Source organism: Schistocerca cancellata, chromosome 5 (genome assembly GCF_023864275.1).
Source record: "Schistocerca cancellata isolate TAMUIC-IGC-003103 chromosome 5, iqSchCanc2.1, whole genome shotgun sequence".
NCBI lineage: Eukaryota > Metazoa > Arthropoda > Insecta > Orthoptera > Acrididae > Schistocerca > Schistocerca cancellata.
Window position 1 is genome coordinate 265,888,020 of NC_064630.1, and position 26,037 is coordinate 265,914,056.

At 44.3% G+C, this 26,037-nt stretch overlaps 1 protein-coding gene across 1 annotated transcript; it reads right to left on the reverse strand.

Annotated features, from left to right (window-relative positions):
• Positions 1-260: 260 nt before the first annotated feature.
• LOC126187880 (chitinase-3-like protein 1) lies at positions 261-26,037 on the reverse strand. The gene is made up of 11 exons (XM_049929216.1): positions 25,997-26,037; positions 25,855-25,924; positions 23,564-23,740; positions 15,090-15,184; positions 14,871-15,002; positions 12,554-12,681; positions 9,915-10,041; positions 9,646-9,831; positions 6,765-6,887; positions 4,626-4,784; positions 261-1,203 (listed from the first exon to the last, which is right to left on the reverse strand). The coding sequence occupies exons 2-11, from the start codon at positions 25,922-25,924 to the stop codon at positions 919-921; spliced, it is 1,482 nt and encodes a 493-aa protein (XP_049785173.1). The 5' UTR covers positions 25,997-26,037; the 3' UTR covers positions 261-918.

Consider the following 26,037-nt stretch of genomic DNA (forward strand, 5'->3'; position numbering starts at 1 on the left):
TCGTGCCGGGAACCGGCGCTCCTTCCCGCCGGGAAAGCCGCGCGTTAGACCGCACGGCCAACCGGGCGGGCTCATTAGAGGTTACTGTAATAATTTCAACAACAAAAATTCTCACAAGGAAAAACACAAAATAAAAGAAAAAACATTTTATTATAATTATGTTAAATACCATATAAATACTGAATCATTAAAAAGAAAGAAAAGAGATTCAGAAAAAAATGCTACAAAAGTTACAGAAAACAGAAAGGATTTGCCATAAAATTAGAAGTGTATGAAAGGTCATTTCCTTTTTGCATCTATTACTACAATTTTAAAACAAAGATACGAGTTAAAATTGTAGGAAAATGACATCTTAATCATAATACATAACTACATAAACATTTTAATAGCCAAAATCAGAGACACTGTGTAACTACTTAGCTATATTTGCTAATGAATGTATGTTCCATAGGCGTACTCCAAATAACGGATGACATATTCACACAATTAGCATTTCTACGTTTTTATGTTTGTTTTGAAAGTGGAAGAAACACACTTCATGTAACAGGAAAAGTGTTATTCTATAGGAATCGAAAATAACAGATTGCCATTGGTACTGATGTATTTCCTGCGATCATTAGACCACAAGTTCGCAATTTTCTGATATCATCAGAAAATCACTTCTGATCTGCATAGCCGTGACTACGATCTATCTATATTCACAATTCTCACTGTAGGTACTCACTTTAACAATCGTATTTATTTAATTATCTTAACAATAATAAAGAAACTCGATCTATCCCAGTGAACTATCCCACATATAGTTTTCATAATGAAATAAATAATTGGTTTCTGTTTTTGATGGTCAATTTTTCCACGTTGTCGTTCCGTCGTTCAGACTGCGTGTTGCGATACAGTCACGGAAAACCGAAGAGCTCGTCAGCAGGAGACGAGGTTTCTGTAGTTGCAGATCGACGTGCGGGGATCGAAGGCGAGTCCGGCGGGACACTGGAACCTGCTGGCGGCGTAGGCGCCGAACGAGGCGGAGCAGTAGTAGAAGACGCCGCAGTCGTGCGGGTCCCTCACGTAGCCCGGCGCCCTGCACAGCGGCGCCGCCGTCACGTTGCTTCCAGGCAGGCTGCCGGAGCCGCTTGTTCCAGGAGTACTGCTGGAGCCCCAGCTGTTGCTGCCGCCACTGCTGCTAGCGGTCGGTCTGTTCCAAACCTGCAACCAGATTTTAATATTACGAAAACGGCTAAAAATTGACATACAAGTTTCAAAAAATGGATGTAGTAAAAAGTAGCTGATGGAAATGTGCACTACTGCCCATTAAAATTGCTACACCAAGTACAAATGCAGATGATAAACGGGTATTCATTGGACAAATATATTATACTAGAACTGACATGTGATTACATTTTCACGCAATTTGGGTGCATAGATACTGAGAACTCAGTACCCAGAACAACCACCTCTGGCCGTAATAACGGCCTTGATACGCCTGGGCATTGAGTCAAACAGAGCTTGGATGGCGTGTACAGGTACAGCTGCCCATGAAGTTTCAACACGATACCACAGTTCATCAAGAGTAGTGACTGGAGTATTGTGACGAGCCAGTTGCTCGGCCACTATTGACCAGACGTTTCCAATTGGTGAGAGATCTGGAGAATGTGCTGGCCAGGGCAGCAGTCGAACATTTTCTGTATCCAGAAAGGCCCGTACAGGACCTGCAAACATGCGGTCGTGCATTATCCTGCTGAAATGTAGGGTTTCGCAGGGACCGAATGAAGGGTAGAGCCACGGGTCGTAACACATCTGAAATGTAACGTCCACTGTTCAAAGTGCCGTCAATACGAGCAATAGGTGACCGAGACGTGTAACCAATGCCATCCCATACCATCACGCCGGGTCATACGCCAGTATGGTGATGACGAATACACGCTTCCAATGTGCGTTCACAGCGATGTCGCCAAACACGGATGCGACCATCATGATGCTGTAAACAGAACCTGGATTCATCCGAAAAAATGACGTTTTGCATTCCGTGCACCCAGGTTCGTCGTTGAGTACACCATCGCAGGCGCTCCTGTCTGTGATGCAGTGTAAAGGGTAACCGCAGCCATGGTCTCCGAGCTGATAGTCCATGCTGCTGCAACCGTCGTCGAACTGTTTGTGCAGATGGTTGTTGTTTTGCAAACGTTCCCATCTGTTGACTCAGGGATCGAGACGTGGCTGCACGATCCGTTACAGCCATGCGGATAAGATGCCTGTCATCTCGACTGCTAGTGATAGGAGGCCGTTGGGATCCAGTACGGCGTTCCGTATTACCCTCCTGAACCCACCGATTCCATATTCTGCTAACAGTCCTTGGATCTCGACCAACGCGAGCAGCAATATCGCGATACGATAATCCGCAATCGCGATAGGCTACAATCCGACCTTTATCAAAGTCGGAATCGCGATGGTACGCATTTCTCCTACTTACACGAGGCATCACAACAACGTTTCACCAGGCAACGCCGGTCAACTGCTGTTTGTGTATGAGAAATCGGTTGGAAACTTTCCTCGTGTCAGCACGTTGTAGGTGTCGCCACCGGCGCCAACCTTGTGTGAATGCTCTGAAAATCTAATCATTTGCATATCGCAGCATCTTCTTCCTGTCGGTTAAATTTCGCGTCTGTAGCACGTCATCTTCGTGGTGTAGCAATTTTAATGGCCAGTAGTGTAAATTTCTCCACTGGAAACACAGGAGACGTAGAAGGTGAAGGACAGTTACTTTTTCTTACTTAACTCCGTAGTTTTACCGCAGTTGTAGGAAACTGGCCTGTTCTGTTGACTGCTCACTTCTGGTCCCCTGCCTAAGTTGTCATTACACTTCGCTTTTGGAGCAGACCGCTCTCCCAGCTGTTATTGTCAGATTTCGAAACTGGAGCCAGTGTGCTTCCTTCAGGTTGCTAATCACTTACGATGTCGAATGATGTGTGGTTCCACTAAAAAAAAGATCTCTGGGGTACTGGAAATCGAACGTGAAGTTCTCGAGTGCCACTCACTGTCGCTTTCACCACACCGTTATGAATGACAAATGTGTTTTCGAAGGGTATTCGTAGCCACTGTACGAACCAGACTTGGTTAAGTGACAAAGTACATCGGAATGCAAGCGTCAGTAGGGCACGTAATTTCTCGGTGCATACAAAGCTATCACATTTTATGTCGTTAAGGATGTGTGTATTGACTCGCTGTTACCGTTGAACAATAGCTAGTAAAGGACAAAATAGAGTACCTCTGGAAAAAATGACTGAATGTATTTCCAGGAGAAATGTTTACATATTCTGTTGATAAACTGCATAAACTCGCCATGATATAGCTGTTTCTCTGACGTTAAGTGCAATAACTGTCTTTAAATCGGCCAGCCATTCTAGCGTAAAGCAAGACTTAAGGTTATAAAAAAAAATCAGAAAAATTACTTTATCTGTGGAATCTGATTTTCTGCGAACAATAGAACATTCTTGTAAAGGTGGATTAATTAGAAAAAAGCAAGTCCAAATATTACGGTTTATTTCCACAAGTAATGGCTTCACACGACGGACGACTGCTCACAGGACGACTAGTTACTGTTGCTACGGTCAAAGAACAGAGCGTTCGGTATTTAATTGTTGTTTCATTTTCTGGTTCTGTCCGTTCACATTGTGATGACAGTAAGTCTAGAAAGTGTGGGATTGGGGGGGGGGGGGGGGGATGGTCAGTGTTGAGTAGATATTTGCAACGAACAAGCGTCAACATGTGTATGCATCGAGTTGCATAGTGTTCACCATTCAGTCCATTGTGTATTCGGAGACCTGCCTCATTTCTTAAATTTCGTCTCGTGAAGACGGGCTGCATTGGTTTTGAGAAGACGACGGGAATTTGGAAAGTTTGAGTTGTGCACGGCAGTATGTGACAGATAGATGTGAAGTACTTCTCCAAACCTATGGAGACATAATCACTGGTGAACATCATTGTGTGTCTGTTACAAAAAGCTACCTGAAGTTTAACCATGCCTCCTTTTGGATGCGGCCAGTAACGACTAAAAGAATGACGATATGGATTTAATATATCATTCACGACGAGTTGGGATTAGACTAGGATAGGGGAGGAAATGGGATGCATACTTTTCGAAGGAATTTCCTGTCATTTGCCTTAAGCGATTTAGGAAAACCACGGGAAACAGAAAGAATTTGAGCCTCGCTCCTCCCTAACGCAGAAGCCGTCAGTAAGTAGGGTGGAAAGTGTGGGTCACCCTAAGGAAATGCGTCTGAGTATCACACCGAATACATTTGACTCTTTCAGTGATGGACTGAACAGTCTTATTTGTTTGATTGTCGGCATTTGGGAGTGCCAGAGTAAAATGTCAGTATGAAACTCATTGCACATTTAGTTCGCCTGTTGTGTTCAAAGTAATTTTTTTCACAATACCTTGCTCGTTATCCTGGAAGATGCCTGCAGCCCTAACAATGTGTGTCCGTTACCCTCAGGTACTGACCGGTTAGCAGTCGTATTTATTTCTGAGACGGAGGCTACCGAATCAGAATGTTATGAGATTTGATGCCAAGTAAGCTAGTACCCGTGATAGCAAAATAATCCGAGTTACGTGAGACCCGCAGACTTACCGTGGCAGCAGTGCTGTTGTGTGATGTGACTCCTCGCAGCGCGCCGCTGATGGTGCTGAGCAGAGGGTACTTGCCGGCGCCGCACACACCTCTGAAGTCGTCTGTCTCCAGGCTCCAGATCATGGCGCCGCCCAGGTTCATCGCGAGGGCGTACTGCGACTAAAAGACAAACTAGAGTTACGATTCAAAGTCAGAGGACAACATTAAGTAGCTGAAAATCATTACTTTGATATAACTTAACCGTTCAGCGTACGTCAGCAAATTTCTCAGGAGGTACAAATGTTATTTAGTTGACGCTTCGAGTGACATCTCGTGTCAGTGGTGGGAGGTGAGACTAGCACACTGCCCATTCCACCGACTTCAGCGTCAGTTTAGCGTGGCTACACCCACTTGCCGGCTGCCCGAGTCCAGCCCATTCCGGTGCGGCCTACTTTTCTGTGTGACTTTTTCCCGCATTTTCTTGAGGCCCTTTGAAGATTAACTCTACATCAAAAGTATGTTCTTATCTGGTACCTCCTCCATATACGTTTAGAAAGTCGGCGGGACCTCGCGCCAGCTGCCTGGAGCGGTAGCTCTCGGAGGCTATGTGCTGCAGTAGGACAGCCTTTGGCTTCTGTCCTTTACTGCTAGACGGCACTGACAACGTTTTCATTGTTGCCAATGTTGTTTCGACCACGCTGCAGAAGTATCATTTGGAACCCCTAACGCAGCCTCCATAGGGGCCCGATATCTCCCATTAAGATTTACATATTTTTGAAGCCCCTAACAAAGACATTTGTGGCCAAGGATTTGTTTCGGACAAAGAGGTGCACGCATATGTACAGCCATTGTTCCGCAGGAAACTGTGAACATTTTTCCATGAAAGCACTGACCGACTTATCTCATAGTGGCATAAATGCATTAACCTTCGTTGATCCATTTTGGATCGTGGGACGACGGCTGGCATGAACTTCTTGATGCAATTACCAACAGCCGTATGTATTATAGAAATATATTTTATTTTATGAACTTCTATGTGCTACCAGTTTCGGTATTACACTGATGCCATCTTCAGGCCCCACTCGTCATAGTCGCAAAATCGCTATACACGGAAGGAGCCATATAACTGGATCCGTGAATCAAACGTCCTGTGACAGCTCTTGGTGGCCAGGCCTGCTGTCATCAAGGCTAAGGATGGGCCACCACCATATTGAATTCCAGCATTACCGACGGAGGGCGCCACGGACTTGTAAGTCGTTTTCAGCCAGGTGTCTGGATACTTTTGATCACTTAGTGTATCTGTTCTACGAATAGGGGGACCCGGATTATGCGCGGGAACTTACGGAGTATACTACTGCTTAAGATAAGACAGCATTGTTGTAGGAAGCAAGGAAGATTACAGTTTTTGAAGTCCAATCGACATCGAGGTCATTAGAGACGGAATTTTGTTGTGTGAAGATATAGCGGGTTAGGATTATATTATCAGCTACAGACTGTTCCTGATCGGTACATGTTCATTGAATGCAAGATTTCTATGGGACATGTTACAGAGACTAATACGTTACAATAAGGGCTCAAAATTCCAGTCACCAGAAGTAATACAAGTGACACGTAGATGTGAGAAGTGCCAACGCGTGGTTGGGACGTCGCAGAACCAATGAAAAAGTGTGTAGTCCATAGATACGACGCACTCTATCTTAAAGGGGCAAGTGAATCTATAGAAAATGAATGACAGCCAGATATATTGCCTGCTTCCTAGTCGCTGCAATGTTAACTCGCAGAAAACACTGTTTCAATGTGTCTACATCTGCATTTTACGAATCTAGTCAGTGTTTTTTCACGGTAAAATTTCAGTTTTATAAACGCTTTTTCTGCAACGACAGACGATACAGTGAGAGGGATAATATTCATAGTCTGTGTGAACGAATAGATATGTTCTCTGTAAAGCTTTCAGAAACAGCTCACATGAATTTCTACTGTCATATGCTCTCAAGTGACTACAAGTCACTACATAGTTCACTTATGGGACATAATGTGGAAGTCCCCAAGAAGTCGTAAGCTTGGACTACTAAGATTGTAGCTTCAGTTAGCGTGTGCTTTTTGTAACAAAAGTACTAAAGAACGACCGGACATTTGGTTCTAGTACTAAGAGTAGCGTACCTTTATTCTGATGGATTCTTCATTATCGTAGCCGACCCACTGGTTGCCGCTCACCGCGTATGGAACCTTCTGCTGGTCGTCCCACGTTACCGTCCAGCCTCCTGCCATGATTTTCTCACATATCTGTAAGAATTAATGGAAAAACAGGGTTACTACGACATGTTAAGCGTTTTGTGGTCAGAAAACAAAAGTAGGCAATAAAAAGTTCTTTGGGAAACACTGGCACTAAATGAAAATTAGTCCGGTCGCGTGTATGCTACGCCGGTTTAAATAATGGAACTGTCGTTGACTAGCCTCCTTTCACACCTTTTTCCGTTTGAAATTAATTATTTACGATACAAATACGAGATAAAGCAATTCATTACGAATGAGAGGAATTTTTGATGTAACGTGAGTTTCAGGTTGCTAATAATGAAATATATGCTTTGTGCAAAAGTATTGCAACTTTTAGGTCGGTAAAATATTTCATAAAATTTGAAGTGCTTTAATTTGTTAGCGATTTGTAATTTATACGTATCTTATACATATTGCGTGAAATTCTCTTTGAAATAAAGTGAAGTACGCTGGGTGAAACCCCGAAACAGTTTTCTTATAAGTTACAATCTATGGTTATCATAAACAATTTGCATCAATTAGATTAAAATCACAAGCTTCGAATGAACATCAACAGGTTTTTAACACTACTTTGCCTTAAATGGCTATATTTTATAGCTGAACACAGCTGTATCTAATTGGTTAACCACAATTATTCTATACGTAACTCGAGAAGTTCTACAGAATTATACTGAGCGTCTTGACATTGTCTCACAGCAGCTGCCAGACTTTGATGGTGTTTCTTTTAAACGCATGAACATTCGATTAATTAAACAATGAAAAAAAGGTTTGAAGAATTGGTTCTTTTGTTTTGATAACTGAGGGCGTTTCTTTCTTACAATTCAACTTGGCGACGCAAAATACAAGTTATTCTACAGTAGTTAACCTAGATTAGATTGGAATCGATTCCCTAAATCAACAGTTAGGTTAAGAGAATACGCAGCAATCAGCGGTGAATTACGGAATTTTGAAAATCTAATGATTCCATTTTTAAAATCTGAATTTGAGCTAGGTAGAAGAGAACTGGCTATATATGATATCTCTTCATACGCTGACTCAATTTCAGGTTCAAGGTGTTGTAAGAGAAACAGCTCTTTATCTATATGATATACCATTATGAGATCTGCTCTATGTTGTGAAATTCTTGTTATTCTAGGATTTTAATTAGTTCTAATACTTGAAGCTCCTAACGCCTTTGGCTATCAAGCACAGTGATTTTTCGGTAAAGTGAAGTACATTCTTACGGTATTTTTCGTCGGAGATTCCTAGAAATAAGTTCAGCTCCTAACTGAAAAGTTTTCTTTCTTCGTTCATAACGGGACCTTTCCTTCACGAAGTGCGAAGTTGGTATCTTTACGTACATCTGTTAAGTGTAGGTGACTGTGCTGTGTGCATGTCAAGTTTTAGTGTCGTATTTTATTGTTGATGACTGATGTCGCTGATTGAGAGAAGAGAGAGAATGAAACCTGGTGCCGCCTCGTAGCCTAATCTCCTCGTATAGCACCAAGGCTGCTTGATGTCTCCTTCCGTAGGACGGATCAACATCAACAGTGTCACATGCCCTCACTCCTTGAGCTACTGCAGAGAAAATTGGAATTTCATTCAGAACGTTGGAGGAAATTCTAGAGATCAGCGGTTTTGTACCATAATCTCTCTTCCCCTTGCCCACACTGAAAGTTCACTTCGTTTCAGGACTCGAACTGTTCGAATCTGAGTCTAACACCACATCGGATAGAGAGGCACGTATCCTATGGTGATCATCTACTGAAGTTCGTTAATTGTTAGAAGAGACATAGTGAAAGGAAATATGCTACACACTGCTGTCATCCTGTCTGGTCTACCGACCAAGTGTTGCTCCACTCCTTGCCCCAGACATTTTGGGATGAGAAAGTTGCAGCGAAATAGCACGACGTATTTTCGGCCTTTGGTATCGACTTTTACAGGAGAACCATTACCGCAATTTCAAACAAGAACAATGCAATGCCGATCTCGGGACGGAACCTGGGTCTTCAGGTACCAGTAACCCACATAACTGCATTCTCTGAGTCCTTGGCGAGGCGAATAGTGGGAGGAGGCAAATAACTAAAATGACAAAATGGAAAGTGGACATGTGCGGTATACTTTGCGAAATTTTCGTGTCAGAAGATCCATGTTCCCACTACCATTTTTACTTTACGTCTACCATGTCACATACATGTGGATTCCGAGAAATGAAACGTGTGGCCATGATTTGCCTGATCTAATTTTGCCTAATTTTAGATCAGTTGGAGTCCTGCGTGCAAATGAACAGCGAGCAAACATACTTCCACAAATTGGGCAATAGATCTCTGTCTGTTCCTCCGACAGTCATTCAAAGTGACTGATGGTTGAATCACGTTTTTGCTCCTCCATAGTTGAAGTCATTCTAGTATCATTCACAAAATGCCGAGTCGATTGGTGCTGCAGGTATAGTGGGTGACAGTTTAATAAAACGTAATTTTTGAGGTTTTCACGACTTAATAGGGAAGACATATTTGCGGTTGTCTATTCCGTTTTAGTGTCGTGCTATCAAAACTGCCAGGTTGGAGCCCATGTAAGCGACCACCAAGAAGGCGATCGCTTGCATTACGTGAAAAAGTCCACTAGCCCAGTTCGTGAAATATAAATGGAATATATCAACCTGGCGGGATCCTCAAGATGAGAAAATGAAAACTTGGCATCGACTATTCCGCACTGGTGGTTCAGTTGCCTCGAAAACTGCGCTTGGCAGGTGTTTCTTCTACAAAGCCGGAAACGCGTGGGTGCTTGCCTCGTTGTATCCCAGCATGCCAGGTTGGTAGGTGTACGGCCCACCGTTTCCAGGACCACTGGCAGGAGCGCCGACGCCACTGTTGGCAGCACTGCTCAGAGTGAACGTCCGCCCGTAGGTCCCCATTCCCAGTATGAGCTTAGAAGGATCGGCACCATTCTGTATCCAGTAGCGAACGATGGCGTCCTGGAACCAACAAAAAATAAGTAGTTTGCATTGATCCCGTATCATATTTTCTGATGTGTAACATTAACCGAACAGAAACTCACCACATTGAGCTGACGTTCGGCTTCGGTCGTGTCGGCTGAGCTGGCGTACAGAGGGGCATTCTGACCGGTCTTCTGATCCCAGGAACCGTGGAAGTCATATGCCATCAAGTTGATGAAGTCGAGATACCTGCAAAAATGGTTTTCGGTAGGTTTCCTGGCTCATCTGTTCTACTGGACTGATGCAGAAGCTTGTAGCGTTCTTTAGTTGTCAATATACCATAAACTGCATTTCGCACTCCTTAAATGTCAAATAGTTTAAACTCTCTTCAGTTTTACAGATTTTACGACATCATGCAAACAGTAGATGCAGCTTAACGGGTAGATTCCGTCTTTCTAGATTTTTTAAAAGGCTTTCGACACTACCATGTCGCTGATTATTAATCAAGATGCAATCATCCATAGGTACAGAATCCAGAAGGCGTTGCTGCGTGGCGAATGGTCAACAGCGTCAAAAATAACATCGGGTGTGCCCCAAAGAAGACTAAAGAGAGATCTTACGTTTTCAATATACATAAACAACTAGTCAGATATGATACGCAGCGTTATAGGATTATTTACTAACGGTGCTGTTGTCTACAGTCAAGCCGGCCGGAGTGGCCGTGCGGTTCTAGGCGCTACAGTCTGGAACCAAGCGACCGCTACGGTCGCAGGTTCGAATCCTGCCTCGGGCATGGATGTGTGTGATGTCCTTAGGTTAGTTAGGTTTAATTAGTTCTAAGTTCTAGGCGACTGATGACCTCAGAAGTTAAGTCGCATAGTGCTCAGAGCCATTTGGACCATTTCTACAGTCAAGCATCGTCGTTGAACAATCATAAGAACAGGCAGAAAACTTGAAACAGGTTTACACATGGTGTAATGATTGGTACCTCTTTTTAAATATGGATAAATTTAAAACAATCTTCATAAAAAAGAGAAATGATCCGATAATATCCAACTACACGATTAGTGGTTAAGATGAAACAATTCTCATCTTTGAAATATAAGGGCTAGCTTTTCTTTTTCAAGGTTCGATCGGTCGCGAAATTAAAACCACTGTGAAAATCTGATGAAGCTTTGCACGGAAGTGCTACGCAATGTGTCTACTACGCCAGGACATCGGGTCACGTGGCACTTTTCAGTCCTGAGCGCACAATGAGCGCGTAAATATTCGTAGAACAACAGGGTCTCCCACCAAGCGTAAAGCGCGTTCTGTCATTCAGTTTCTTCATACTGAGGAGTTCCGCCTGGCTTCATGCAGCCCTCATAACGTAACTGTCATGCGTGACAGCAAAGCGCAGCAACGGTGCAGTAGCTTTGAAGCAGGACTTTCAGACGTTAAATGACGCAGGTGGTGAGGGAAGGGAGTGAGTGTCAGCCGACGATCTCGTTCAGCGAGTAGATCGGGCGATTCAAGAAAATCATCTAAAAAGGGCAGTTAAAAAGAAGCTAAGATGAATGTTGTCATTAAGAATTGTTCTTCTTCATGACAATGCTCGACCACTCTGCAGCTATAACAAAGAAGCTACTTCAGCGTTTTTGATGGGAAGTGTTTGATCACCCACCACACAACCCAGACTTGGCTCCCTCCGTTTTTCATCTCTTTGCTCACACGAAGTGCAGGCCACGGGGAAGTATTTTGGCGCAGACCAGCGTAGAGAATTGGTGGAATGCACAGGCGGCCGCCTTCTACGACGAGGGTATTGGAAAGTTGGTACCACACGGTATCTGAAAGATGTAGTTAAATGTTGCAAATAACAGTTTTTGATTTTCACTGTGGTTTCCATTTCGCGACCGGTCGGACGTTGAAGAAAAAATAGCAATTGTATTTAAAGGTAACGCTAAGAAGAGATACAAAATGGTACGAACACGCAAAATATTAGAGAAAGCGGTTGGAAGACTTGGAATCATTGCAAGGATTATGGGAAAGTGCATTGCGTATGTAATGTAAGTGGCGTACAAGACGCTAGTACGACCAATTCTGAAGTATTACTCCATCGATTGGAGTCCTTATCAGGTAAGTATGGCAGTAGACATCAAACGAAATGAGAGGCGCACAGCTAAGACCCTAACAGGATGGTATGACCGTCGCAAAACCTAGGTGCTTGGCCAACCGCATCGGGAATCTTCACAAGAAAAGCGATCTGGCTCTCGCGAAAGCTTGTTGGATAAATTTAGAGAACAGGCATTCGAGGAAGACAGTGCCACAGTCCTGCTGACATTACCCCGTACCCCACGAAGGGTCCACAAGAGTGCTGTAGGAGAGATTAGCGCATGTAGGAAGCGATTTATCCCTCGCTCAATAAGCCACTGAAATAACACAGAAAATCGCTAATCCGCAGATTCAAGCACAAAAATCCCCAGTACCGAATGACAGATGACGCACGGTTCATAATGTCCTAGGCTCTTTAGTCCGAAATCGCGCTGCTGCCACGGTCGCAGGTGCGAATCCTGCCTCGGGCATGGAAGTGTGTGATGTCCTTAGGTTAGGTTTAAGTAGTTCTAAGTCTAGGGGACTGATGACCTCAGATGTTAAGTCCCATAGTGCTTAGAGCCATTTGAACCATTTGAATAATGTCTCCTAGTAGTGAACTGTAACGGTAATAAACAAAAAAGCAGCTGTGAACCTAATATGTAAGCCGGACGTGTGAATTTGAACTCACTTGGACAGCTGCGGCACGTCGTATCCAGTCCCGATGAGGTTGCGGGCTGCTCCGACGGCGGCGCTCAGTATGTAGCCGTACTTGTCAAACTCCGTCCTCAGCGCCTTCAGCAGCTCAACAAACGCCACCTGGGGCAGAAAATTTTGACCTTATGTCTGACTTTTTCTGGAGTGCAGTTACTGTGCAGCTGCGCGAAACGAATTTCATGTGTGTTAAAACTGGATATAAATTAGATATTAACAGCAACGATGTTTACGGCACTGGAATATAAATGGAGGCCAGTTCTTAAGACAAGGAAAAAAAAAAGATTTTTTCAAGTATGTCTCATGCCAGCCTTTGTTTGCAGAGGTGCCTACGTAGATAATGTACGTTTTATTTGTTGATATACAAGGTGATTCACGAATATATGAATTTGATGTGTTATTCTACAGGTACAACTAAAGAAAGAAGTTCATTTAAACATAGGTCCGCAAATGGTTAGTTACAGAGTTAAGGCTAATAAAAGATTTTGCCTGAAATTTAGCGACTTCGCTAATACGAAGCCATCGCAAAACTGTACGATGATAATGTAAAGCACGATTTCCATTTATTTTGTTGTTATTGATGTGGTGAATCTAATAAAACATGTCCCAGAGAAGCAAAGAAGTAATTTCGTAATATTTTTAATTTATTAACTACTAGACCCAATTTGTTTTTAAAATTCCATACAATAGCACAAGCCTAATCGTTGTGAGATTCGTCGTGTACTGGTACCCGTGCTACGTTGAACAGTATCCGTAATATCCTCATCAACGTCTTCACGTATCGAGCGCTCATACTGATTATGAACGCTAGGTAGAGAACCTGTCTCCTGTAACAGTCGAAATACTCCACTAATGATTCGTGCATTCGTGCATTCGGATAACGTACGCGATATTCGTTAACTGCGGCCGTGGCATTACCATCACATTTGCCATAAATAAATACCATATCGGCGTATTCCTCTCTTAAATTTGAAAGGCATCCCTATTTCATTAATAATCCACAAACTACAACAGTTACTATGTGGTTTCACTTAAATACACTGTTGTTGTTATGTTCTTTCACTGAACAATACAGAAAACTAACTCGTTTCGAGGTTAGGAATCGACTGAAATAACTCACTAATGGCTGCCAACAATGACATAAACGTTTCTACATTCTTAATGGAAAGTAAACAAATTTTCTTGTATAATAATCTTTGCTTCCCTGGATGTTCTGGAAAACTACTGCACGTAGACGTCTAGGACATGTTGTATTACATTCACCCGACCAATAACAACAAAATAAATGAAAATCTTGCTTTACTTTAACGTCGCACAGTTTTTCGATGGCTTCATATTAGCGAAGTTGCTAAATTTCAGGCAAAATCTTTTATTAGCCGTAACTCTGTAACTAACCATTTGCGAACCCATGTTTAAATGAACTTCTTTCTTACGTTTTACTTGTAGAGCAACATATTAAAATATTTGCAACTCTTCGTGAATCACCCTGTATTTACCCTGCCAAAATTAGGGCATAAAGCACTCTATTGAACTAACTGGGCATTCTTCATATTTTATCAGCACACATTTATTGTAACAAACGCGTTAAAAAATCTTAGTACGAAATCTAGCACTCGCTCACAAATATGTAAGACAGATTAGTAAAGGAAAAAGAACGACGTTTATATTTGTTCGTGAAGAGTAGAAGATGAAAGTTATTTAACAGTCGGGTGGAGTTAGACAGTGGAACAGCAATGGACGTGAGAGAAAAGATAAGAGGGGGGGGGGGGGGAGGACGTGGAGAAGTGTGAGATCAGAAATAATAAAGAAGGGGGGAAAAGGGAAAAAGCTGAAGCGAAAAGAGAAAGGATTGTGATTGGAAGAAGAAGTATTTACTTCACCGTTTAACAAAGACAAATGGCCCTAGGCGATAATCTTTAACAGAAAAATTACGAAAATGACGGACGAAAGTGCTCCAACTTTTTCTTAAATGCAACAGAGAACTGACTTGTACGTAGAAATCACAGAAATGAAAGCATACTAAATATGACAAAAATGATCCATCAGCTCATATTTTTGCTATATGTCACAAGAAGAACTGTCAGAAAAATCACTAGAAAGAGACAAGCAGGCAACGTCAAAAACTGAAATGTTTATATTAAAGATCAGTCCCCAAGCCTCAATTAATCATAAATTCCGTTAAGTCGCGCAAAAGCATCAATCCTTGGCACAAGTAGCTACACACAAAAACAAGTAATGGATGCTTTTGTGCGACACTTGAACAGAAGTGCTATTGTTAAGACATTCTGAATTACCAGGTCGGAGGCAGCTCCGCCACGATTCGCCGGGTATTCCCAGTCCACGTCGAGTCCGTCAAAGCCGTATTTGCCCACAAAAGCTGCTGCATTCTGCGCGAACCTCGCTCTCAGTGTGGGGTCGTTCGCAACCTGCAGTCACAAAAAGGAACAGCATGAGTTCACCTTCCAGGCGGGGCGTCGGCTGTGCTACATGTTTTGTGGTGCTCTGTTACTTACAGCCGAGAAAGTCGTTGATCCTTCGTTCCAGCCACCGATAGCAATAAGAGTTTTGGTGTTCGCTGATTTCAAGCTATTGAATCGATTATACCCGTCTGTAAAAACAGAAAAATTACGATTATTATGCGGAGGATATCATCACAAGTAAAGTCTCTCCTAAGAGTCGTCAGGCGTATTTTTCTCTCTTGTTTCGGTTACTGGTCGTCATGTCTTTCATTCGACGGCCAGTTTCAGTAGACAGCGGTGGTTTGTTTCCCATTACATAACAGGGACAGCAATACAGCAGCGACTCAGCAGCGCTGCATGCTTGGCGGCAGCAGTCAGGGGTGGCCAGAGCAGTACTGTCACTGCTTTGAATATTGGATATTCTTAGGAACGGATTTGGCAAGGTTAGTGAGAAGGGGTGTCCAGATGTCTGCGAGTCGTATAACTGAGGCGGAACATGGGGACCAACCCAGTATTCACCTAGTGGGATGTGGAAAACCGCCTAAAAACCACATACAGGCTGGCCGACACACCGGCCGACGTCGGTAATCCTCCGAGCGGATTCGATCCGGGGCCGGCGCACCTACCCGAGTCCAGGAAGCAGCGCATTAGCGCTCTCGGCTAAACTGGCGGGTTCGAGTGGGCATGTAATATCCCACTTAAAAATTATTTTGTTTGCAACGGGAAACAAACTGACGCATTCCCTCGACACTGGGAGTCGCACGAAAGATGTGTGAGCACTATTTGTTTGGGCTGACTTCAGCTACAAAAAACTCAATTGCCAATATCTGCTGTAACACAAGGGCCCCTGACGATTCTTTGGAGAGACACCTTGCGGACGAAGGATACTAGGCGATTAGTTTGCAACGATTGGCTTACTCTGTGAAAGTTTAAGGGTTGGAAACTGACTTTACAAACAAACGAGTTTAAACGTAACATTTTTGGTGAAGACAGAAAATATCTTTCCACTTGCCCGATAAATGGAAAAGCTAATTTTCGACTTATGCGACAAAGTGGCGCATCTTTTGGAGCTGACAGTTTCAATAAAAATGTATAGTGTTTGTTTTGAGGTTGTGACACTACTGTCTGAGTACGGCGAGTATAAACTGTTCACATCTGATAAAGAGTGACTCAGCTACTCCACCAGAGAGCAACAAGGTTTCCACGCACAAGATGAGTCATAATTAAGTACCGAATCGCGACACCGAGCGAGACGGCGGAATGATTAAGATAGTGAACTCGCATTCCGAAGTAGACTGCTTAAAGATGACACGTGTATTTGTTCAACTTTGTGACTTTTACGTGGAAATAGTGTGATAACATCGATTTGTAACGATTTACGCGAATTATGTTAACATTGGTAACATTTCACGTAATTGACATCTTTCACGGCGTACACAACTTCGCACTCGTCTGATGTTACTGAATTTCTACAGTGAAATGGCCTATTTTTGACGACGGTAAGTATACAAGTCGAAGTATTTTAAAGTCTGACTTGCGCTGAAGCAAAATCCTTTGCTTTACCACCACTTGAAAATGGTCCAAAGGCGTAAATTTCAGTAGTGAAATAAATTAAAATGTCGTGTGACTAGGGCCTCCCGTCGGGTAGACGGTTCGTCGGATGCATCTCTTTCGATTTGACGCCACTTCGGCGACTTGCGCGTCGATGGGGATGAAATGATGATGATCAGGACAACATAACACGCAGTCCCTGAGCGGAGAAAATCTCTGACCCAACCGGGAATCGAACCCAAGCCCTGTGGATTGACATTCTGTCGCGCTGACCACTTTTTTTTTTTTTTCTTTTTGCAGACGCTCTATCCATCTTTTTTTTTTTACGCTCTATCCATCTTTTTTTTTACCAAGTTTTTTTATATGCTTTAGGTACTCAAACCGAACAAAAAATTGTAGAACACAACTGGTTTTTTTTTATGTCAGGCTTACCACCTTTGCTGACATACATGTTGTTGTACTATCGCATAAATAGTGTCTACAAATTCCATATGTTGACAAAAGGCTAATTAGAAAATTAATTAATTAAGGAAATAAATAAAACTGAAAATGCTCAAATGAAAGACATGAAGACATTGCGGATAGTACAAATACAAAAGAAACATGCTCCTGTAGCAATGAAATGAAATTCGTGTCGGGGGCGACACCTGCTCACGACCCGACGTTCGATAGAGCAAGAGAGCCATCTATCGACTCGTTCTCCAGACGTTGGTGTAAGACTGGGTCGTCTTCTCGAAATTAACTAAGGGTCCGTAAGTGTGATCGATGTCAATCTCGGCTTCTTCGTCTATCTCATCTCTCACCCGTCACACCCCATCTGGCCGGCGGGTCGGTAAATGTAAGTCGCAAGTAATTAGCGAAGTCTTGCCTATATTTCTTATGCTGTTGCAGCTTCGTGTGCCCATCCAAGAGAAAATGCCAAAAATCAATTTTGTCCTTTTCCGATTCGTTATACACGTAGCCCACCACCATTCCCCGCACCCATGTCACTGCATTGGTTTTTTGGACCGGGAAATAAGATTCTTGGGGGAAAAAAAGTGTGTCTGATGAAATTGTGTGAGGGGCGGAGCGTAACAGGAACGCCAATATCTGTTGTGTCAACTGCCACACTGGAGCCGTCCCACTACATGCTAAACGATGTTCATCAGTGTCCACTGTTGCGCAGCCTAAACATAGTGGAGTGTCTGCCAAATGAATCGCGTGCCGCCGTTGATTCGTTGCGAACTTCCTATTTATCACCACATACCATGTTGAGCGTACCGACGTTGGGAGGTAAACGTTCCGTATAACGCGCCAGATCTGTCGCCAGTTCTTGTCTGGGTACTTCTTTTCCAGGGTATTCCTGGGACACCGGCGCAGTAAGAGATGGTATACGTCTCGCGTCGTCGGTAGTCGTGTTGTTGGGAAGGAATCTCTGACATAGCTAAGCTCCAAAAAAAAAGACTTGAAGTGTGACAGCTTCGGTGAAATATGGCCCACATCGACTGGTGGCAGCATTGAAGTGGGCGCTAGTACATCGGCCAACGCACCCGAGATATTGCGAAATTGGCCGCGCCACTGTCGGAAAATCGTACTGACGAATAACGTCCGTGCCTTTTCATATACGTTCACTAGACCAAGTCCACCCTCTCCAGGTGGTAGCGTAAGCGTTGTGTATCGGATCTTAAACAGGTGTCCCACACTCACGTAGGTTCCGAAAGTTGCTTGTATGCGTGATGCCATTGTGCGCGTTAAAGGCAGGACATGCGCTACGTGAGTGAGTCTCGGTGCTAGGTATACGTTAACATAGGTCACCCTCTGAATCATATCCAACGCTCTTAGTTTCTGTAACAGCACCATTGTCCGCATCAGCTTTAATATGCGTCGGTAGTTATCCGCTGCTGTCCGCTGCACATCCGTGTGGAACGTAATACCTAGGCATTTTACGGTCTGAACTAAGATGAGCGGCCCTTCCTCCCCCGGTTGTAATCCTCGACCGACATTCATGCAGCGTGATTTTTGTAGATTAAGCACGCTTCCTGCCGCCATCCCGTATCGCTGTATCCATGCCAACGCCGTACGTACTTCTTCGCCTGTCCGTGCCACCAGCATCACATCGTCAGCATAAGCGCGGCAATGAAAGGTCAGTTGTGGCAACGGCACTCCCTCCAACCGTCTTCGGAGACCATATAAACAGGGTTCCAAAGCCATTGCATACAAAAATATCGACAGGGGGCAACCTTGACGAACTGACCTTGAAATAACAATGTAGTCAGTGCCCCGCCCATTCACCGAGACCTTTGATCGTACGCCGTGTAACAGTCGCATGATCACTAGGATGAAGGCCTGTGGGATTCCCAATCTGTCCATCACCGCATGCAAAAAGGTATGATCCACTCTGTCGAATGCATGATCGAAGTCAATAGCGACGAGTGCCGCACGCACTCGGCATGCCGCTGCTAATGCGATGATATCTCGGTAGTCACTGAGCGCCGTATGTACGTTGCTCTTACCGCCGAGGCAAGTTTGATCTATGAGGAGTCTATCAGATAGTGAAGACCGCAGGCGAGCCCCAAGTATGCGCGCGAAAATCTTGTAGTCGCAGTTCAAGAGAGTGAGTGGTCTATAATCTCCTGGATTTCTGCCACCGCGTGGTTTGGGTATGGGGATGATGATACCCTCCGTGAACTCGGCAGGTATCTCAGTCTGCGGTAACAGGAGTTCGTTGTACATCTGAATCCAGGTCCGTCCCATGAGGTATGCAAAGGCGCGGTAAAATTCAATTGGGAAGCCGTCCTGTCCAGGGGACTTGTTCGGAGCCCCCCTGGCAATTGCGTCTGTCAGCTCATCCTCTGTTATCGCTGTGATGAAGGTCTCTGCATCCAGCGGTGGTCCTCTATCTGGCATTTCCGAGATGACATCATGTAGTGTCTCGTGGTTCACATGTACAGGTCCATATAACTGGCGGAAATAGTCGGTAAACACATGCGCAATATCACGCTGGTGCACGACTGGCTGGCCAGTTTCAGAGATTAGTTCCCTGATCAATGTCCTGCGTCGTCGTTGGCGTTCACGTACCACGTGGTGCATGGAGGGGGTTTCGGCAGCAACTGTGTCCGCCAATCTCGCCCGGACCATTATACCTTCCATTCTTAGTCTCGTCAGCTGTAATAACTTGGCTTTTATCCTGCGCATGGCCGTGTGCCTTTCCGGCGATGGTTGTTGGGTCATCAGCTCCCTCAGGGCTGTAAAATAAAAATCAGCCGTTGTGCGGTTCCACTGCGATTTGTCCTGCCCGTATCGTATCAACGTTCTCCGTAACGTTGGTTTTGCGCATTTAATCCACCACTGGAGAACCGAGGTGTATGCTCGTTGGCGACGAACGCAGGTCTCCCAGGCCGCCTCTATCGACCGGTGACATTCAGTGTCACGTAAAAGTGCACAATTCATTTTCCAGTGACCTTTACTCCGCCATATCTTCTGACGCGTTAGTGAAATCGTACAGACGTACGCCATATGATCCGTAAAAGCCGCTGGCCAGATTTCGGCATCCAGTATCGTCGTCCGTAGAGCTCGTGTCACGTACACTCTATCAAGTCTACTCGCCGAGTGTCCCGTGACAAACGTATAACCCGGTCTGTCACCATGCTGCAGTTCCCAGGTATCCAGGAGTGCCATTTCGGTAATCAACGCACGCAGTTCCATGCATGGCACATAATGAGGTACTTGGTCCTTTTTGTCGACGACACAATTAAAGTCGCCGCCCACTACATAGTTATCAAAGCGTCCAGTGAACAACGGTGCTATCTCTTCGGTGTAAAAAGTCGCCCTTTCTCTTCGTTTTGTGGAGCCAGATGGTGCGTATAAATTGATGAAACGAACGCCGTCGACAGTGATCGCTATGCCGCGTGCCGAAGGGAGAGACCTGACGTCCTCCACTCCTATTCCTTCCCTGGTGAGAATCGCCACACCGCATCCACTTTCATCGTGCACTGAATAATGTGCCTCGTAACCGTAGAACTCTGGCGGCGATGTGAAACGCACTTCTTGTAAGAGGACAATATCCACGTCCGCAGCGCGTAACATATCTTTCAGCATTTGAATTTTAAGCGGTGACCGTATGCCATTAATGTTAATCGTGGCAACGCGGTACGCCTGGCTTGTGTTCATCAGTTGTAGGGCGGTGTCATTAAGCGTCCATCTGCACCCCCGGCGCTCCTCAACACACTAAGTTGGTCAACATTTCCCGACCCCTCCCGGCCTCCGGCCAGGACTGTCCTCAATCGTCGCGTTCGTATTTTCATCCCGTTCCTGTTGGTCCATTTCTTGCGCCCAGTCCCCCAGAATATTTCCGGAACTGGTCGAAAGATGGGAGGTAACGTTGTCATCGCTCTGATGTTGGACAGTTGTCATCTCCACTTCCGCCTTCCGGTCACCAGAAGGAGAGTTCAAGTTATCGTCGCTGTGTAGTTCCTGCATCGTCATCTCGGTATCTGTTGAATCCACTGGTCTCAGGTCGATACTGTCGTTGTCGTCCACTGTCCCCTCGGGACTATGGCTATCGTCAGCAGAAGTCAGTCGACGCTTCTTTCTTCTCTTCGGCGAACGCTGTTTCCGTTGCCTTGCTTCCGCATCGGCTGTTGGGGTTGCGTATCCTCCGTCTTGGGCCTGGCCTATCACGCTCTCGGTGGAAGCACTGGCAGCCACCACGGATGATCCTGGAGCCGCCGTCAGCTGCATCTCTTCTGTGGTGTCTTGTGTCTGCTGTGGTGGAACCGGTGGTCGGAGTTCCAGTCCGTTGGTGTCCATGTTCTCTATAGGGGGCAGCTGCTGGTGCCCATCGGAAGTCTCCCTCACGTCGCTTCTCAGGGCTTCCACAAAGGTCAACGGTAAGACAGTCGTCGGTTGTGGCGCCTGAACGTCATCCCGTGGAGTTTGCACTAAACGTCGCTGGAGGCATTCCGAGCGGACGTGACCTTCTTTCCCGCACCCCGAGCAAGTGCGAGGTTGCCCATCGTAGATTATAATTGCTCGACAACCTCCTATGTACAAATAAGAGGGGACGTGCTTGCGCAACTCTATCCGTATTTGTCTCACCCCATTTAAAACGGGGTACGTGGTAAAACTCGTCCATTTTTCGGCCACATGGGATAGAACTGTACCGTATGGTCGAAAGGCGTCGGTAACAAGTTCAGACGGGACCTCAAACGGAAGTTCGAAGACTCGTATAGTGCGGATCCCCATTCCCGCGTGATCGACTGTAACTGCACCAACATTCCCGTCGGCATGACAGAAACGATACCCGTTCGGTGATCGTTGTAGAAGTCTTTCGCAAGCAGCCTCGTCAACAAGCTTGACATAGACGACGCTTGAAACGAGCGATAAATTGATTCCCACGATTTCCTGTGGATCGATTTTCACCTCTTCTCTGAAGAAACGTTCAACCTCGTGTGCCTTTGGTCGTGTATAGTCGTTCGCAAAACTGAACTTCAAAGTCGTTTTTCTGTACGAGTGTGCCATCTCGTTCTATACTCACAACACCGCACACGCGAAGCTGCTCCGGCGTAAACAAACAGGCACGCGCACCACAGCGCGGCCGGCAGGCAACACGGTCCGCACTGTGTCACTGCCGAAGGCAGACTGACCACTCAGCTACCGGGGGGCGGACAGTGGAGTAAATAATTTCTACAGTCAACGGCGAATATGATGTCCTTTAAAAAATTAAAATAATCGATTACGACTAGCCATGGATTAGGACTGTTCCTTATAAACATTCATTCTTTAAAAGCGTGATACTTTAATGTTGACGCATCCCATAACAACCTTCAAGCATACGCTCAACTATGCGTGTATCACCGAGCTATCATCTAATATGCGTGGTAAATTCGTGAAGAGAAAGAATCTGTTGGTACAGAGTACCCCATGTCATGGTTACTGATGAGACCATGGTGTCATCTTGAAGATAATTCTTTATGTTCTGTCTGGAATGTTTGTTTCGATTTTGGACTGGTGTAATTGTAGTTGTTTCAGCAAGCCTATAAGCTTATTCCGGCCGAATGTACTTTCCACTAATCTTAAAACTTTCTAACAACAATGATTGTGTCTTTGCATGAAAATAGTGACAAGAAATTGTCTGCCTATTCTGTGTACTACAAGCATTCGTGGATTTCTCTCAAATGCATTTTTCGTTGCAGCGGTATCTTCTCACGAAATTTCAGTCACCCGCTTTCTCTTCCGAATGTGAAAATATTTTGTTGACGCCGACCTACATAGGGAGAAACGATCATCATAATAAAATAGGAGAAATCAGAGCTCGCACGGAAAGATATAAGTGTTCCGTTTCTTCGCGCGTTATTCGAGACTGGAATAATAGAGAATTATTGTGAAAGTGCGCCCCCGGTAGCTGAGTGGTCAGCGCGACAGAATGTCAATCCTAACGGCCCGGGTTCGATTCCCGGCTGGGCCGGAGATTTTCTCCGCTCAGGGACTGGGTGTTATGTAGTCCTACTCATCATCATTTCATCCCCATCGACGCGCAAGTCGCCGAAGTGGCGTCAACTCGAAAGACTTGCACCAGGCGAACGGTCTGCCCGTCGGGGGGCCCTAGTCACACGACATTTTATTTATTGTGAAAGTGGCTCGATGAACCTTTTGCCAGGCACTTAACACTACGTAAGATGATATTCTGTTTCACTAGTGTAGCTTAGTTGGAGCACGTATGTACCATTTGTAAACGATTCTTGTAGAGGTAAGAAATTTGTCACCGGTATTTCCAGGACATAGCAAAGAATCTCGTAAAAAGTTGAAGCTTAAGGACGTGAAAAGCTTCCTCTTTCCCTCTGTTACACACACACACACACACACACATACACACACACACACACACACACACACACACACACACACACACACACACACACACACACAAAAGAACGCACACCAAAACTCTGGATGTAAATGATTGCAGTACATTTTATGTGCTTGCAGATTGGACTTACTTTTTCCGCTTGGAAGATCCATCCACGGATCAAGAATTTTGACCTCTCCTGCAGAAGTTATTCCAACAAAACTGTACACCAGGTGCGTGCACAGTTCCGGTTGGATGTATTCTATTTCGAACTGTCCATTTCCATTTCTGTAGGCAGCCCAGCTACCTAAGTAGCACACCACTTTTTCTGGAATGAAAAACGTTAAAGTATTGAGACAGTTACATAGAGAGGAAAGCTGCAGCAGTTTGGACAGATCTCAAATTAAAAGATATTTTCAAACAGACCTTTAATCCACCAGCTGACCGACGGTTGTTACAAACAAAAAATAGTATTGATAGCATTGCGTACGAAATTCGGTTTTGATATGTTTTTTGTAAGTGCTGGTCCAGAGATTCAAAGAATTTGAAAAAGAAAGACATGACAGCCGGTACATTGCGGTATGAATTTACTTTATTGAACAACTACAGTAGTTCAAATAGTATTATAATCATCTGGCCAACATAATTGAGTCATATGGCTAACAATGAAAAGACATTATCAGCATGTGCTGCAAATCACTAGAAATTATAAGCGTTTGTTTCTCTATATTTATTATTGGTATGACGTATGAATTTTGTCAACTTCACAATCAACTGATTCATGTTACCACATGGCAGTTTATTGTGCTGGCTAAACAGCACATACACAGTGTACATATCGCAGCTTACAAACGTATTATGATTTTTTAAAGATGAGCCTGTATTTTGTGAAGTTCACAGATGGCAAGGAAAGCGTTTCTGAAGAAGAGAAATTTGTTAACATCGAGTATAGATTTAAGTGTCAGGAAGTCATTTCTGAAAGTATTTGTATAGAGTGTAGCCATGTATGGAAGCGAAACATGGACGATAAATAGTTTGGACAAGAAGAGAATAGAAGCTTTTGAAATGAAGAGAATAGAAGCTTTTGAAATGTGGTGCTACAGAAGAATGCTGAAGATTAGATGGGTAGATCACATAACTAATGAGGAAGTATTGAATAGGATTGGGGAGAAGAGAAGTTTGTGGCACAACTTGACCAGAAGAAGGGATCGGTTGGTAGGACATGTTCTGAGGCATCAAGGGATCACCAATTTAGTATTGGAGGGCAGCGTGGAGGGTAAAAATCGTAGAGGGAGACCAAGAGATGAATACACTAAGCAGATTCAGAAGGATGTAGGTTGCAGTAGGTACTGGGAGATGAAGAAGCTTGCACAGGATAGAGTAGCATGGAGAGCTGCATCAAACCAGTCTCAGGACTGAAGACCACAACAACAACAATCCATTGGACATTCTGACAGTAGCTGGACATAGACACTGTGATTCAATCTCATTGTGCCAGGTGTCGGTAACATTACCTAAACCAGTCATTCAATAAAGTATAGTTATATTAGAGGCTCCTTGCGGTGATGTAATTCAGCTTATTTTGTCACTCAACAGTAACTACGCTTTAAATAGAACTGATATTTCCTGCAGTCCGACAAATGTCGAAACCGACGAATCCAGGAATATGATACCACCCACACAGACGCGCTATGTAGTGTGTACATACTGTTGTCATACAACAGCCATTAGGAGGGCGATGATTGCTCTGGGCAGTAACCAAAAGCAGCCTGCAAAGTGAGTGCATTTATTAAGTTCCACAGCTTCTATCTTAACTTCTGCATATTAGAGCCGAAAGTTTCTTAGCCTCCTAAACGTACACTGAAATAATGTTGATCAACAGCTGTTAAGATTTCTGTAAAGTCTCGATTTAATCGCACATACGTCTCAGGTAACACCCTATTAGCAAGCTGTTTCAGTTTTGTAACTCACCGTCGTAGGGCTCGTAAAGATCGATGAAGTTACTGGGCGTCACTACATTAATTTGTTATATGTATCAGACCACTGATCACAGCTTAATTCCTCCATTTACTTATTTAATGTTTGGAGATGAGTGCAGTAACGCGTCATATACAACGCTAATTTATCAAGTGGGCTGAGGAAAATAATGCACCAGGTGCTAACGATTGGTGTTGAAAGAGCTACAACAGGTAGTTGGTTAACTAGCTTTTTCTGTTTGTTTTGCTGATTTAGTTGTTCATATAGCCCTACATTACTTGAACGTCATGGTTAATTTCCTATGTTAATAAACTTAACAACATCTCTTCTAAAATTCTTTATATAGACGTTATTCTTTAACAGTACACTCTGGGTGTTGTACGATCTGGATTACCGAGGCTACATTTCATATAGACAGCGAATCATTCATTCATACTATTCTGTTGTGTAGAATAAATTACTCACTTTCATTGGCCCCACAGGCGTCGTGTGGAGCCCAGAGAACCAGGAGCAGAGCGAGCCACGCTGGCGACATCTGCAAACAAAAACCTTTCACTTAGCTGGCTTGTTTGATAAAAAAAGGGTACTACCCGTAGATATAAATTACCGGTGCTTTAGAGCGGGAAAAGCTGGTGAAACGAACACGAA